This window comes from Colletotrichum acutatum (assembly GCF_030867785.1).
Source record: "Colletotrichum acutatum strain CBS 112980 chromosome Unknown BDZ83scaffold_17, whole genome shotgun sequence".
Taxonomy (NCBI): Eukaryota; Fungi; Ascomycota; class Sordariomycetes; order Glomerellales; family Glomerellaceae; genus Colletotrichum; species Colletotrichum acutatum.
In genome coordinates, this window is record NW_026849011.1 from 1 (window position 1) to 13,669 (window position 13,669).

At 55.0% G+C, this 13,669-nt stretch overlaps 6 protein-coding genes across 6 annotated transcripts; 2 read left to right on the top strand and 4 right to left on the bottom strand.

Moving 5' to 3' along the window:
* On the bottom strand, nucleotides 1-643 carry BDZ83DRAFT_549328 (uncharacterized protein; the record flags this gene model as incomplete). The annotated part of the gene is made up of 1 exon (XM_060503475.1): nucleotides 1-643. A coding segment is annotated over one exon (643 nt), but the record flags the coding sequence as incomplete, so codon positions are not given.
* Nucleotides 644-1,464: 821 nt separating this feature from the next.
* BDZ83DRAFT_608948 (uncharacterized protein) lies at nucleotides 1,465-2,640 on the top strand. Its single transcript, XM_060507504.1, has one exon. It carries the CDS (start codon nucleotides 1,803-1,805, stop codon nucleotides 2,145-2,147), a length of 345 nt encoding a protein of 114 aa, XP_060368424.1. The 5' UTR covers nucleotides 1,465-1,802; the 3' UTR covers nucleotides 2,148-2,640.
* Nucleotides 2,641-2,994: 354 nt separating this feature from the next.
* On the bottom strand, nucleotides 2,995-6,614 carry BDZ83DRAFT_570352 (uncharacterized protein; the record flags this gene model as incomplete). The annotated part of the gene is made up of 2 exons (XM_060504294.1): nucleotides 2,995-6,314; nucleotides 6,374-6,614. The coding sequence occupies 2 exons, from the start codon at nucleotides 6,612-6,614 to the stop codon at nucleotides 2,995-2,997; spliced, it is 3,561 nt and encodes a 1,186-aa protein (XP_060368425.1).
* A 993-nt stretch (nucleotides 6,615-7,607) lies between these two features.
* Nucleotides 7,608-7,964, bottom strand: BDZ83DRAFT_648644 (uncharacterized protein; the record flags this gene model as incomplete). Its single annotated transcript, XM_060510199.1, has 1 exon — nucleotides 7,608-7,964. The coding sequence occupies one exon, from the start codon at nucleotides 7,962-7,964 to the stop codon at nucleotides 7,608-7,610; it is 357 nt and encodes a 118-aa protein (XP_060368426.1).
* Nucleotides 7,965-10,054: 2,090 nt separating this feature from the next.
* Nucleotides 10,055-11,307, top strand: BDZ83DRAFT_749094 (activator of Hsp90 ATPase; the record flags this gene model as incomplete). Its single annotated transcript, XM_060513718.1, has 4 exons — nucleotides 10,055-10,277; nucleotides 10,408-10,490; nucleotides 10,567-11,222; nucleotides 11,289-11,307. The coding sequence occupies 4 exons, from the start codon at nucleotides 10,055-10,057 to the stop codon at nucleotides 11,305-11,307; spliced, it is 981 nt and encodes a 326-aa protein (XP_060368427.1).
* Nucleotides 11,308-11,601: 294 nt separating this feature from the next.
* Nucleotides 11,602-13,163, bottom strand: BDZ83DRAFT_125559 (DHHC zinc finger protein). Its single transcript, XM_060501179.1, has 2 exons — nucleotides 12,814-13,163; nucleotides 11,602-12,754 (listed from the first exon to the last, which is right to left on the bottom strand). Exons 1-2 carry the CDS (start codon nucleotides 12,946-12,948, stop codon nucleotides 11,762-11,764), a joined length of 1,128 nt encoding a protein of 375 aa, XP_060368428.1. The 5' UTR covers nucleotides 12,949-13,163; the 3' UTR covers nucleotides 11,602-11,761.
* Nucleotides 13,164-13,669: the final 506 nt, after the last annotated feature.

The following is a 13,669-nucleotide window of genomic DNA, read 5'->3' on the forward strand; positions in this document are numbered from 1 at the left end:
CGATGGCGCCGGTGCGGAGGGGCCGCGAGGTGGCGCCCTGGCCGAGGACGGCGGAGAAGATGACGCCGTAGCCCGTGTCGTCGTTTGCGTTGGAGCCGATGTCGGCGGCGAGGGGCGCCTTGTCGTCGACGGGGAGGTTGGGGCAGCCGAGGACGCCGACTTTCACGTCGCCGTCGACCATGAGGGCCAGGCAGACGGCGTACTGGCCGCCGCGGAGGAAGCCCTTTGTGCCGTCAATGGGGTCAATGGCCCAGATGCGGCCGGCGGCGCCGCCCTTGCTGTTCCCTTGGTCGATGATGTCCATCATGCTCTCTGCGGAGGCGATGCCGCCGCCGAGGGAGGCTTCGGCGGCGGCGTCGTCGAGCTGGGTGGTCTTTACGAGGTCCCAGATCTGATCGCGGAGCTGGGATTCGGAGCGCAGCTGGGCGGCCTCCTCCTCGGCGACGATCTCATCGTCGGGGAAGTGGTGGCGGAGGGCGGCGATGATGAGGGCCTGGGCGCCAAAGTCGCCAATGGTGACGGGGGACTTGTCGTTCTTGTCGACGGTGCCCTTTGCCTTTTCGTGGAAGACGCGCTTGGTGAGAATGGAGGCGCGCTGGACGGCCAGCTGGGCCACCTCGAGCTCCTTTGCGTAGGATGACATGGCGGGCGGCGAGTTTTTCTTTGTTGAGGAAGACGAAGAGGAGGAGAAGAGGGTCGTGGTCGTGGTGAGAGGGAAGAAGTGGTTCGAGAGGAGGGAGAGCCGGGGAAGAGCTCGTAGAGATAGAATAGCCAGGGTCACGACGAGAACGGAGGAGATGAGGAGGAATGGCACGAAAGAAAGACGGGAGGTGGGCTCCTGTCTTGTTTTGATGTTTCCGCTTGATGGTCGGACCTTGGAGGGCATGGAACTCTGGACGTAAGATGGGAGGTCAAAGGCGGTTTGTGTGGATGCGCAATGTGGATTGTGGACAGTGGAGGAGGGGGAAAAGTTGTGTCTAAGAGGCAAAGCTCCTGAGTTCCTGGCTCACTCTATGGCTCCAGCATGTGTTTAAGATGGCGGCTGTTGCGTCATGCGATGGGCCATTGTGGACGCACAAACGAGTCAATTCGCCGGAAGACCAACTTGGAGGACTAAATGTGCCTTAGTAGGTATCCGTAGAGCTGCAGTGTCGTCCTTTTAACACCCTCCACTTATTCTTTCTGTGGATAGGGTCGGTATCTCCAACTGCTAGTGAAAAATCAGACTTGATGAAAAGATGCTCAAGTGTGGTAAGCATTTGCTTTGGACCAAGGTAGGGAGCTGCAAGTGCTCTGTCAAGGAGGGGTCGAGAATCAAGAGTCAGGACCCCTCCATCCGTGCCTGCTGCCGGTGCCGGCGCCGGTCCATGGATGCGACCGATAGCCGCAACATTGAAGTTCAGGTTGTTTTCCTTGCATTATGTAATCCAAGCTGCAGCATTTCGGGCCTCTCTAGTTTCTAGGGTACCTGGAGCGGGCTGTATTCAAATTTCTTCTAAAAGTGGCTGAATTGAGGTTCCAAGGCAAGAACCTGCCCGAAAGTCTAAGGTACAGCAGGGTCCGCCAGGGATGGTGACCCACATTAGTACCCGCTGAGCGCATCGGGAGAGCTCCAAAGAAAGGAGGACCCCGGCCTCGGATTTCGACGCTCACATTGTAAAGCTTCAATCCAAAAACTTCCCGTCGCATCGTCACCACTGCCGACACCTCAACTACCACCACCACCACATCCTCCTGCGTCATTGCTCTCTTATTCTTCGATCGGCGCCTCAAATCAACGAACAACGATCAAAACAGCCAAAATGACCACAGTCCCCCACCTCCGCTCCCTCTACCGCTCCCTCCTGCGCGAGCTCCCGCCCCGACCCGTCCTCGCCCGCGAGCGCTCGGCAATCCACAACCGCCTACGCACCAGCTTCGCCGCTGCTCCCGTCGCTGCAAAGGAAGACTCGTCCCGCGCCGCCGCCGACGCCGCAGAGGCCGAGCAGTTCGCCGCCTACCTCCGCGCCCAGCGCACCTACGTCACGCTCCTCGAGCGCTACAACCCGGGCATGAACATGGACGAGGAGGAGCGCGTGCGCTTGACGGCGCGGAGGGTCGGCATGGACCTGCCCAAGGAGTTCAGAGACCGACTGGAGAACAAATGAAGCGCTTGTTCCTACTATCGGCGATGGGGTGTGGGATCTTGTCAGAGAGCCTTTTCTGATAGAGAAGGGAGAGGTCTTCAGGATCGAGATGGATGGTTTGAAGAGATGACCGCGGTGAACGGGCCAACGGGCCGATTACGAAGCTCGGCTCTACGAAAAGATATTGAAACGGTTGTCGACTGGAAATGAGGGAGATGCGATCGAATCAGGGAAACCCTTGATGGGGGATACAAAAGCACAAGATCGCGGGACGGCACACCACGCCTCCTACCCTTGAAAGAATGAATGCCCATGTTCCCTGTATTTGTTTTAGTAATTCTGCCTTCGTTGATTGCTTGGGCGGATTGGTTTCCGGCAATCAGCGAAGGCAGGATCAAAAATCAAATACGCGGCCCATGGCCACTATTCCAAGGGTGGGAGGCGCCGTGTTTGTAAATGTCATTAACAGGCGTTGGGGTGGGAAAGTTGTTGTTGTTGTTGTTGTTGTTGTTGTACGAAAGACATTACTGTATAAAAGGGGCGCAAAGAACATCTCTCATAAAGATGGAGAGGGAACAAGATATATAAAAAAAAAAAAAAAAAACACTACGATTCACTTTGGAAATACTTTTGAAAATCCTATGCCGTTCGATATCATATCTTCGTGCCATGTCTAGCTAATTCGTGGTTCACAAAAAACTCCATACCTAGAGTTTTCTTGGAAAATATATACAAGAAGTGTGAACAAGAGTCGTCATACGCAAAGGGGTATCAACGTCTTCGTCGCCGTGAAGATATGTAAGAAAGAAAGAAAAAATCATACCCAAATCTCTGATGTCCTTCTCCCTCGTCTGTTGCAAAAGCTCATTTAGACGCTGCCGACACCGCCCTCCTCCAAGGTCTCGTCCCACCCACCCGTCTCGAGCAGATACTCCCCCAACATCTGCTTCACATTCTTGATATTCTCGCCCAGCGCACTCGTCCACTGTTCCTGCACGACGCGGACCTTTTCCTTCAAATCGTCCGTCAGCATGCGTCCCTCCCCGTCGCGAAGACGCTGCGCGCGCGCATCGCGCTCCTCGGCGGTAAACTCCCTGCCCCGCCCATCATCCATCTCGTTCTGCACGACCTTGGCTTTTGCGTGCGTGACGGCCTCCTTGACCTCGTGCAGCAGGCACAAGAGGTTCGTCTGTGACTCGATGAACTGGTACGTACTCTTCTCCGTGTGCAAGAGCAGACTGAAAAGGTACTGCAGCGGATGCCGGCGGTACGACGGGTTCTCGTCGTACTCGGCCGACGGGATCTGGATGTGAAGGGCCTCCGGGTCGGCGGGGGTGATCTTGTCGAGCAGCCTACACAGCGGCGGCGCAATGTCCCAGAATGCCGAGAGCTGCACCTCGACGCCGCGCATGACGTTGCGCTCCATGACGGCCTGGAACTCCTGCGTGCGCGCAAAGACCTCGTGCGCGAAAGCCAGCTGCCGCTTCGCGGCGTCCTCGGCAAAGAAGGCGACGGCGTTTTGGAGCTTCTCCTCGTTTCCGGCCAGGCGGTAGGGCGTGAGGACGACGTCCCGGTAACGGTTGTTGCGATCCGTGAGGACGTCAAAGATGGCGCGGTGCAGCATCTCTCGCGCCTCAAAGATCCATTTGAGGAGCGTCAGCTTCTCCAGGAGCTCGGGCTTGTCGTCACCTTCTTCCTGGGGCATGTCTGCGGCGCTGGCGACATCGTCAAAGAGGCCCCCCGCCAGCTTGTCAAAGAGGGTTGTGGCCTGGGCGATGCGGCCGGTGATGAGGTCGTTTAGGGGCATGACGACCTGGCTTTGGAACTGCTCAAACTCTGTCTTGCCCAGCTCCTTCTGCTTCTCCTTTTCGGCTGCCACCGAGTCATCTTCGATGGTCGACGCATCGGCGAATGAAATGTTTCCGGCGTTGATTTCCTGCTGTAAATTGGAGCGTAAAGCATTTCGCCTCTCAATGGATGCCTTTGCGGCTTCCTCGCGCTTCTTCGTGCTGGTGACTTGGAATCTTTCTTTTGTAGTTTCAATCTGGGAGAGGTCGCTAATCTGGCGAACGGCTACTCTAGTCTCGGTCAATTCTGGGTGGTTATTGTTGACAGCTGGATGATGACGAGGATACGGCGGCGGAAGGGTCACCAGTCGAGAGACGTCCAGGTGGGCTGGGTTTGGCGTCGTGGGCGAAGCTGAGGACCCAAGGGATTCTGACGAGTACCGGAGCGGCTGCGGTGTGACCACGGGCTCCATCTCATGCCAGCCCGTCTTTTCGGGCGGGTACTCACCCGAAGATCTCGGGTTACTGGGGCCCGCTTGCGGGCTGTCCTCCCATTGCAAGGCTTCGTGGGCTTCCTTTGGCACGCCCATGTACTTTGACTCTCTCTTGGACCTCTCGACAAATTTCCCGCCTGCGCCAGAAGAGTCTGCCTCCCACCATCTACTGGCAGGCCGACCCCGGGAGTCCCCGTCGTCGTGATTGTCACTCACACTAAGACTCAATATCGGAGAGAGCGACGGCATGTAGTTGGAAGAGTAATTTGGGTTGTTTGCCGACGGCACAATGGGCGAGCCCGGAACGTTGGCTGACGTAGGAGCGGAGCTGGACTCCCCGGGCGTCTCGCGATAGACCGAGTTCATCGATCCGCGATGGGATCGCGTAGGTTCGGATGACTGGGGCGTCCACTCAGCCTGTGAAGTTGCCGACTCCCGCCGTGTGATCATGGGGCGGAAGAGATCCCTCGTCAGATCAAAAATCTCCGAGCCCATGGCACCGATGGCAGAGGAATACCTCTCTCGCCTGATCCTGGACTCGTTGACGATGAAGTCGGCAAACATGCGAACCCGCTCGGCATCGGTGGCCGCAGTGGATTCTTGGGTAGCGAATGCCTGGAACCGCTCAATTGTTTCGCAGCAAAACTGATCTGCAGTTTGCGTGATGACAGTATGCTTTGTGGATGAGATGGATGCTGATGGAGGGCCGTCGGCGGGTGTCATTGAGCTGAATCTTGTTTGAGAGCTCGATGCCGATCGAGTCTGCGGCGGCGGTGTTGGCAGCGCCTTGGGTAAGACACTTGGCGATCCATCCATCATGGGTGTGCCCTTTGACGGATGAGGTGAAAACGGCGGTGTTGCCGCCTCAATTCGACTGCGTGACGATGACGATCCAGGTGCCCGCGGTGTAGTCGATTGTTCATCAGTCCGAGGTGTGTCGTTCGATGTCCGTCCCCCGCTTCTTGGTCCTGATCTGTTGATCGTCAACCTGCGAGAAAGTGTGTTCTCATTCGGAACAACAATGTCGTTGAGCTGGACTGGGTTGATAGTTCCATCTATCGAGTTATGCGGTCTGGTCCGGCTCTCAGCCCGGCGTTGAACGATGGTCTTGTCGTGGCGGACTGCTCTCGCCCGACTAAGACTGCCACCAGAGCTCAATGCGCCGGAATTGCTCGATTCTCCGGTCTGTGTAGAGCTCGCAGCACTAGCAGTATCGATGGTCAACTTTGGAGAGTGTCTCCGTTGCGATGAGCTCCCAGGTTCCTCGGGCTGATCAACCCAGTCCGCAGGTGTTGGAGGTACTGGTCCAAGGGCTGCGACGCCGGTTGGCGGAGGACGCCTTGTGGGCGGTGAAGCAACGGGTGTAGTCGTTCTAGGCCCGCTCTGCACGCTCTGTGACCGAGAAGACGCTGGAGGTGGGACTGGAGGTGGCGGCGGGAGGGGCATTCCTGGTTCCCATCTTGACTGAGACGCCGAACGTGAGCGAGCTGAAGTCGGTGTCTCAACTGCACTGGCGGAAGCAGCTCTTCGAGCACCGGGCGGGCCGTGTGATGAGTTCGGGTCATTGTGTTGTGGCATTGGATGTGGGATCTGGATCTGAAGAGGGGTTGGCCTTGATAATGGCATAGGCATAGGCGGCATCGGCTCCGGAGGACTTGATTCTTGGGGTTCTCTGCTCCGTCTCAGGGAATGAAAACCGAAGCGCCTTTCGCGTGAGCTTGTCCGACCTCCGGCTCCCGGTGGGGGAGGAAAAGATGTGTTTGTTGAAGGCTCTGGGGACGGCCTATGAACATTCGTGGGAGGAATCCGTGCTGCCGAAGTATTCGCCGCTGGTGAGGACTCGAAGAAACCGCTCTGTGGTCGTTGGCTTCGCGGTGGACTATACGGAGGCGGAGGTAGTGGTGATCCTATGGAGACTGGTCAGCAAAGCCGGCCAGGGCCAATGCAAGTTTTGGTCAATAGTTACCTTGCTCAGGGAACTGATGGGATTGATGGGACCTTTCGGACCCGGCAGCAGGTGAAGCTATCCATTCTTGGGGGTTATAAGGCTGTATTGCGCTTGCCGGAGTGTGAGCAGCTGAGTGTAAGTGCGATGAGGACACTGCCGACAGCGGCGTGTTGACCTGGTTGTGGTATGCACCCAAAGACTGAGTTAATAGCGGATTGAGACCCTGGCGCAACCGGGTTGGATCGCGAGGATTGTTCATTGTAAGCCAAATGGCTACCCGCTGCGCTGAGCAACTCCCGGCGACGGCAGAAACTTGAGACGGTTGGGTACTCGGAATGACACCGGAGTTGGTTCGAGGAGGTGAGGACGACTTAGACCCTCACTGGGATAAAGGAAACCTCAGCCAGCAATTTGCCGACCTCTTCGCACTTCTTCCGCTCTTTACCAGCCCATTCAGCTTGACTGATGGAAAGCCAGTCTCATGTCGAGGAACACACCGCACAACCGAGAGGACGGACAGGCAGCCGGCAGTAAGGTCGTGTCACACCTAGAAGGGGGAGGGCGCGGCTGAAGCGAAAAGGGAACAAAAGTTTGGGTGGGAGGACGCAGAAGATAAAAGAGATGGTCATGTCTAGGTCGGGTCTGCTGCAATGTGGTCAACCTCCTGCATGAGAGCTACATACATCCCACCCCACGTACAGGAGGGTACCAGGGTTGCTGGCTCGCTCTTGGCTCACGCTTGATCGCCCGCCGACAGAACTGCACCCCTGTGGCATCCCTACTCTTGGGTGGCCGAGATTCAAGACATCGGGGTGAGAAGCAGGAGGGGCATGGAAAACAGCGGGCTCTCGGGAGCACGAGGAAACGACAGGAATAGCAGCCGGGACCCGGAGCAAAAGCGCAATGGTGGATCTCAAGGCCGGGACTAAAGGCAGTTGATGCTCGGCGCTGAGTTGTTGCAACTTGCAGCAAACATAGGGACTAGCTCGTTTCCCGACTTCAGTGGAGAGCACATATGTACCTCATAGCGGGAACCGATACATGACAGGGTATTGAGCTAATTCGAAGGGGTGTCAAGGTATGGATGGGTACGAAGTACGTTCGTACATCCACGAGGGGCAGCACTTGCTTGCTTGCGGCATGGGGTTGTGAAAGCGAGCCGGACAGCAAAGTGAGGAAAGACCAGCAGCATCCCATGTGGCTGTCGCGACTGCATGACAGGTCTGCAGAGGCCGACCAAGCTAAGGTGCTACTATCCGCGTTGCTGCTGTCTCGTCTCAGGTCCGTCGCTGCAGTTCATCTCTGGCTTTCTTCTCTCTCTCTTAAGAATGATAAAATGGCGTGGTACTGCTACGACCATTGTCGGCCGGGACGGCATACTAGAAAGTAGGGAGGCATGAAGCTCAGAGTCAGGGTCGCAGTATTGAGCATTGTCGACCCGACATAGCAAGCGGACCTTATCACAGTACACCTGAGCAAGAGACAACCAACGAGAAGAGGCGAGCATGGGACATAGCATACGCAAAGCTCGTAGTGACCTGCCACGGCCCAGCAAGAGGAAGCGATGAGTGAGCATCGCGCCAGGGTCCGGTCCAAAATGGCCTGTCATTTTGATGGAGCCAAGAGAAGAGACTCGTGGAGACGTTGGTAGGCGGCCGTATCGATTGGTTGGTTTTCTGGTGGGAGGTCATTATATTCTTGGAAGCATACTTAGATCCTGGCTAGTCAAAGAGACATCTGGGGTTGTGATTGGTTGATGGCGCTGTGAAAAGAATGCGGAGGTGATTGTCGGCGCTTAAAATGCCCTTCGATTTGCTCGACAGTCTGAAAGACTTCCGTTGCTCTCCCGGCCCTACTTCCTCTCCGCGGCCGCCGCCCGCCCGACGAAGCTGGACGAGTGATTCGGTTGTTGGCTGGCAATCTTGAAGGGAAGTAGGCATTAGCGTTGAGCAAGCTTAAGTCCTAGTCAGGAGCCAGACCTCGGGGGTCTTCCTCACCGACTTATTGCTTGTTTGGAATTTTGGCCGTCTTTGGAGTTTATATCGGGTGGCTGGGCCCTGTCCTGTAATCGAACAGGGTTGAGGTACCAGATAGCTTACACGTGAATGAAGAGAACCTCCTGTGGATACGTGAAGCTGCGGGGTTGGATGCAAAGAACAGGCATGGAAGTTCTAAATATTGCTCAAGGCCCGTTTGCTGGGAACTAATATGGCCTTGCTGAGTACCCGAGAACTGGGAATCGAACTTACCGATGCCGTCGAGCATATTTTGGACTGCACGATCTTGAAAAGTGCATCGATCATTTGGTTTCTCATTACCGTGTAACGAGGCAACTTGGCAAGTATCGGCACTGCAGCAACCGGACGGTCGAGCAGGTATCATCCGTTGAGATCCCGTCCTTAGGCCTCTTCACGGTGACATCGTGTGAATGCAATGGTCAGAACGCAATCACTCAATGGCATCGCAGACTGCAGATGACCCTGCCCCAAGTAGCACGGAAATAGTAGGCCATGAGCGGACATTGGCCGCGCGGGGGCGACCACATCCGGCTTCTAGAAAATGGCCTGGAAGGCACTCAGGTCTTGCATCCGCCTGCAAGCCAGCCGTTTCATATGCCATGGTCTGATTTGAATGGAGAGCAAGTGGTGTTTGCAGTGCCGTGAGCTGGGCTTGCTTGCAGCTGTAGGTATCAAAAGCGAGACCTTATGGAATCACAGCTTTCTTTTCCCGTTCGAGGTTCCAGATGATGAAAGATGTATGTAGATGAGTCGCATTCGGATTGATGTAAAGACTTCGTGACAAATGGTTTGCCTGATGAGCCGACGTCTGCAGTCCCATGTACCGGCTCCGATATTTCTCGTCTAGTTCATCCAAGGATCTGGTACAACATGAGGAGGAAAGAAGAAAGCTGCAGTGAAGCGACGCAGTTTGCACTCTGCCCTGAAACTATAGCCAGTTGAGACAAGCAAAAAAGCAGTCGAGTAATCCGAACCGAGCATGTGGGCTCGTCTTTTTGCGGATTTGTGGTACGCAACATTGAACTGGACGAATGATGAACGTGTGCGACTGGTAAGACTGCTGAAAGAGCAGCTACGATGCCATGACAAGCACAGGCCACTCTCGGTCTACCAATTTGGTGACCTTGAACAGGCAGGTCGGGCACGAGCAAGTGGAATGGAAGGTGGGGTTCAGCCGCAACTACGGGCAAACCAATCGGCCGACGATTTACCGCCCAGCCCACCTGGCAGCGGAGAGGCCGTCAGAATTCTAGAGCTTTCTTTCAAAAGAGGTCCCGCGCTCAGATTTAATCCCATCTTCCTTTTCTTTCCATGCGCAACGCTTTCTTGGACATGACACTCCAACGCGCCAATCCGCACTGAGGTAAGGACTGACCCCAATCCCACCCCTTCTTTATCTACCCCGCGCCTTTTTCCTTTCCATCTTCTCCCAATATGATGATACACCAGCTGGCACCAGTCATAGAGTGATTTGTACTCCCTTATTGATGAAAAACGCTGCGGTCTATTGACCAACCACTGATCCGGGACAAACCGACAATTTATTTGTTTACTTCTTCAACCTACGAAACCTCGCGACGCATATACTTGTTCCTTTGCTAACCTTGCCATTGGAAATCTTTCACAGACACCCATTTCCTACCTCGCAGCCTAAATCAGAAACCGAGTCACCGCCGACAAGATGGTCCTCCACAACCCTAACAACTGGCATTGGGTCAACAAGGATGCCTCGGCCTGGGCGAGACAGTACCTTGAGGAGAGCTTGGCGAAAGTCGAGACTGCCGATAGCGGTGTCACGGCAAAGATTAGCAAGGTTGTGAGCATGGATGGCGACGTCGACGTTAGCCAGAGGAAGGGCAAGGTCATCACCATTTACGATGTTAAGCTCGTTCTAGAATACACCGGTAGGTCCATCAATGCAAGCACATGTGTTTCACATCCCGTAAAAAACTGTCGTTCAACCGACTGTCTCTGCCTGACATTGTACCATTTTTGTGAAGTCGTGTATTCTGGAGCCTCGCTAACGTAGCGCAGGCACCACTGCCGACGAGGCTGAAGTCTCCGGCACCATCACCGTTCCTGAGGTTGCCCACGACACTGAGGAGGATGAGTTTGTGGTTGGTCTCTCTCTTGTGAAATCTCTGCATCGTCAAAAGGCCACTCCGTTTTACTGAGACATTGCCTGCCTAATAGTTTGACATCGACATCTACTCCGACTCCAAGGAGAAGCAGCCTGTCAAGGACCTCGTTCGCTCCAAGCTCGTGCCGGAGCTCCGCAAGGAATTCCTCAAGCTCCCCGGAGCCTTGATCGCCGAGCACGGCAAGGACATCCAGCATGCCCCCGGATCCAACCCGTCCAGCGGCTTCTCGACCCCCAAGTACCAGGCCCAGAACACGCCGGCCAAGTCCACCACCGCCTCGACCAGCGTCAAGGGTAGCTCCGGCAAGGTCGTCAACACCATGACCCTGACCGACACCGCCGAGTTCCGCACCACGGCCGAGGAGGCCTACCAGACCTTTGTCGACCCCGCCCGCATCGCCGCCTTCACCCGCGCGCCGCCCAAGGTTTTCCAGGGTGCTATCAAGGGCGCAAAGTTTGAGCTGTTTGACGGAAACGTCACGGGCGAGTACCTCGAGCTCAGCGCCCCCAAGAAGATTGTCCAGAGCTGGCGCCTGAAGCAGTGGCCCGAGGGTCACTTCTCTAAGCTCAGCATCGAGTTTGACCAGAACGACGTCGACCACGTCACGCTGATGCGTGTCAACTGGGACGGCGTCCCTGTCGGCGAGGAGGAGGCCACGAAGCGTAACTGGCAAGAGTACTACGTCAACAGCATCAAGCGCACATTTGGGTATGTCTCCACAAGTCACATAAATCCTGCTGAGGAGATTACATTCTAACGTTCGTTGTTTCCTAGATTCGGCACCATTCTGTAAGCGCGACCACGTTTGAAGACGAGACTTTGGACACTCAGTGGCAACGTCAAGCCAAATTGTCTGCTTGAGAAGTGAAAGAACTTCCTGCAGACGACTGGCTGACATGCACAAACGGTACGGAGAGTTCTGGGGCATGCATCATTAGATCCTCAGACTGGCTTTACAAGCCCAGAGTAGCTGGGGCGTCTGAAATTCCCTTGGGTTCAGCAGCCCCAGGTACGAATTAGATGAGACACGTTGAAATGAAACAAAGACAAACGTTGAAAGAGCCTCTAAACATGCTACGTATTTTAAAATGCTATGCCTCATCCTGAGTGATGTGAATTCCATATGACACCGGACACCTCAATCACACACGTCTAAACTTGCAGTATCATTCCTTTTGGGTCGTTGCATGTTACATTAATACTACACACTACGTATACAAAACTTGTCTTACGGAAGGACGAACGCATCAGGCCTTAGGCGAATGCCTCTGTCGTCCCAGGGCCTCCACAGACGGCTGGTCTCGTTTGACGTTGAAGTCGTAATTTGACACAAAAATATCCGCCAAGTTATCCCACAGCCCCAAATCGTAAAGGTTTTCGACATCCTTCAGATTCCACACGCGCTCCCACTCGCCATCGCCAGGCCCGTGGTCCGGAGGCGGCATCCCGTCCTCGGTCCTCGTCAAGACCTGCTGCGTCTGCAGCGGCCAGCGCATCCTTTCCGGCTCGAAGCGCTTGTCCTTGACGCGGTTCGCGGGCATGCCACGCTTGAAAGCGCAGCCGTCGTCCATCTCGGCCTTCCAGTCGGACCATTTCAGCGACTCGTTGGTCGTGGTGCCGCAGTAGATGAGCCAAAAGGTGTAGCCCAATAGGCCCCAGACGAGCGGAGAGGTCATGGCCGCAAGGAGGGTGACGGCGCCCATGCCGACGTTGTCCTGCAGTGCCCAGCTCCAGATGAGGAGGTACTCTTTAATCTCCATGCCCTTTGGCGGCCACAGCGCCCATTGGGGGTAGTTTGCAGCGATCTTGTTGGAGAGGAGCGAGAAGCCGAGAAGCCCGCCGTACGAGGTCAGAACGGCGGTTGACAGGAGAAGCAGGACAAAGTAGTGCTGGTTCTTGTAGCCGACGCAGCCGTTGATGAAGATGCAGTGGTGGTCGAGTTTTGCGACGCAGCGCTTGCAGATGCTGCAGTGCTTGGAGCGGGGAGGCTTGATGAGGTTGCAGGTGCTGCATTTCTGTCCGGGGTAGAAGATTGAGTAGTCGTAAGGGTAGAGGGACATGTAGTAGGCGTGATTCTCGGCCGTGATGTAGCCTGGGTCGGCCATGACGGACAGATACAGGAACCAATAGGGGAAGAAGATTACGATGCAGCCTATGATCTTGTGCATCAGTGAAATCTGGGGCCACGCTCCCGGGAGATAGAGGTATTCCGAAACAGAGAGGATGAGCAGGAAGAAAATCTAGAATGCGTCAGTCTGGTTCAGAATTCCGTGAATCTGTAGCAAGCTTGAACACTTACGACGACAGTGGGATGTCGGTCATGCATCATGAAGTTGCCAAAGCGTATCATGGAAGTCGAAAACCTCCCTCCCGTGATGAGTTTGTCTACAGCGAGGAAGCCATTTGGAATATGGATCCACATTATTCTATGCATCGTTGCAATTGGCGTGTGTCTGCAAAGATGATGAGTTCATGTTCCTGATGGTGAGATGCCTCTGTTCTCCAGCCAGCGAACAAACATAATGACGAACCTCAGAGCCGGTAGTCGGCCAAAAAAGGCGACGAAGACGGTGAAGGAGACAGCTAGCACGAAGAGTGCCGCATTCCTGAGGGCGCCCATTATATCAAAACTAAGTGTTATGAATTCTTCCAACACATGGTCTTGAGGAAAACCGAACTTTGAGAATTCCGGCAGAGATGGCGACGTTCCACTTAGTCCTAGTTTACCAGTACTTCGGGCTGGATGTGCCGGCTGAGGCGGGTAAGGCAAACGGATGACAAGCCCACTAGGTATACGTCGCCGTGGCCGGTAGCAAGTGGAGAGGACCTGAGCCTTGAGGTGTCAGCCAACAGTAGGCACACCGTCCGCGTCAATAGACTGACTTAGCCAGCAGCAAACAAGCTGTTTAATAATTCAAGAACTTGGCGATATTTTCACAGTCATGAGCAAAATCGAGAGACCGTTCGCAGAAAATCGATAGTTTAGAGTGAGAGCATGACACTGAGGCTTACCAAAAGTATCGATGTATCGAATAAGGGAGGTCATAGCGCAATTTTGAACAGAACGTTTGCCGTTGCTATACTGTATATACTCATGTACTGCGTAAAATGCATATCTTTACGCATAGAAGCAGTTCGCACGTGAACACGCGGCA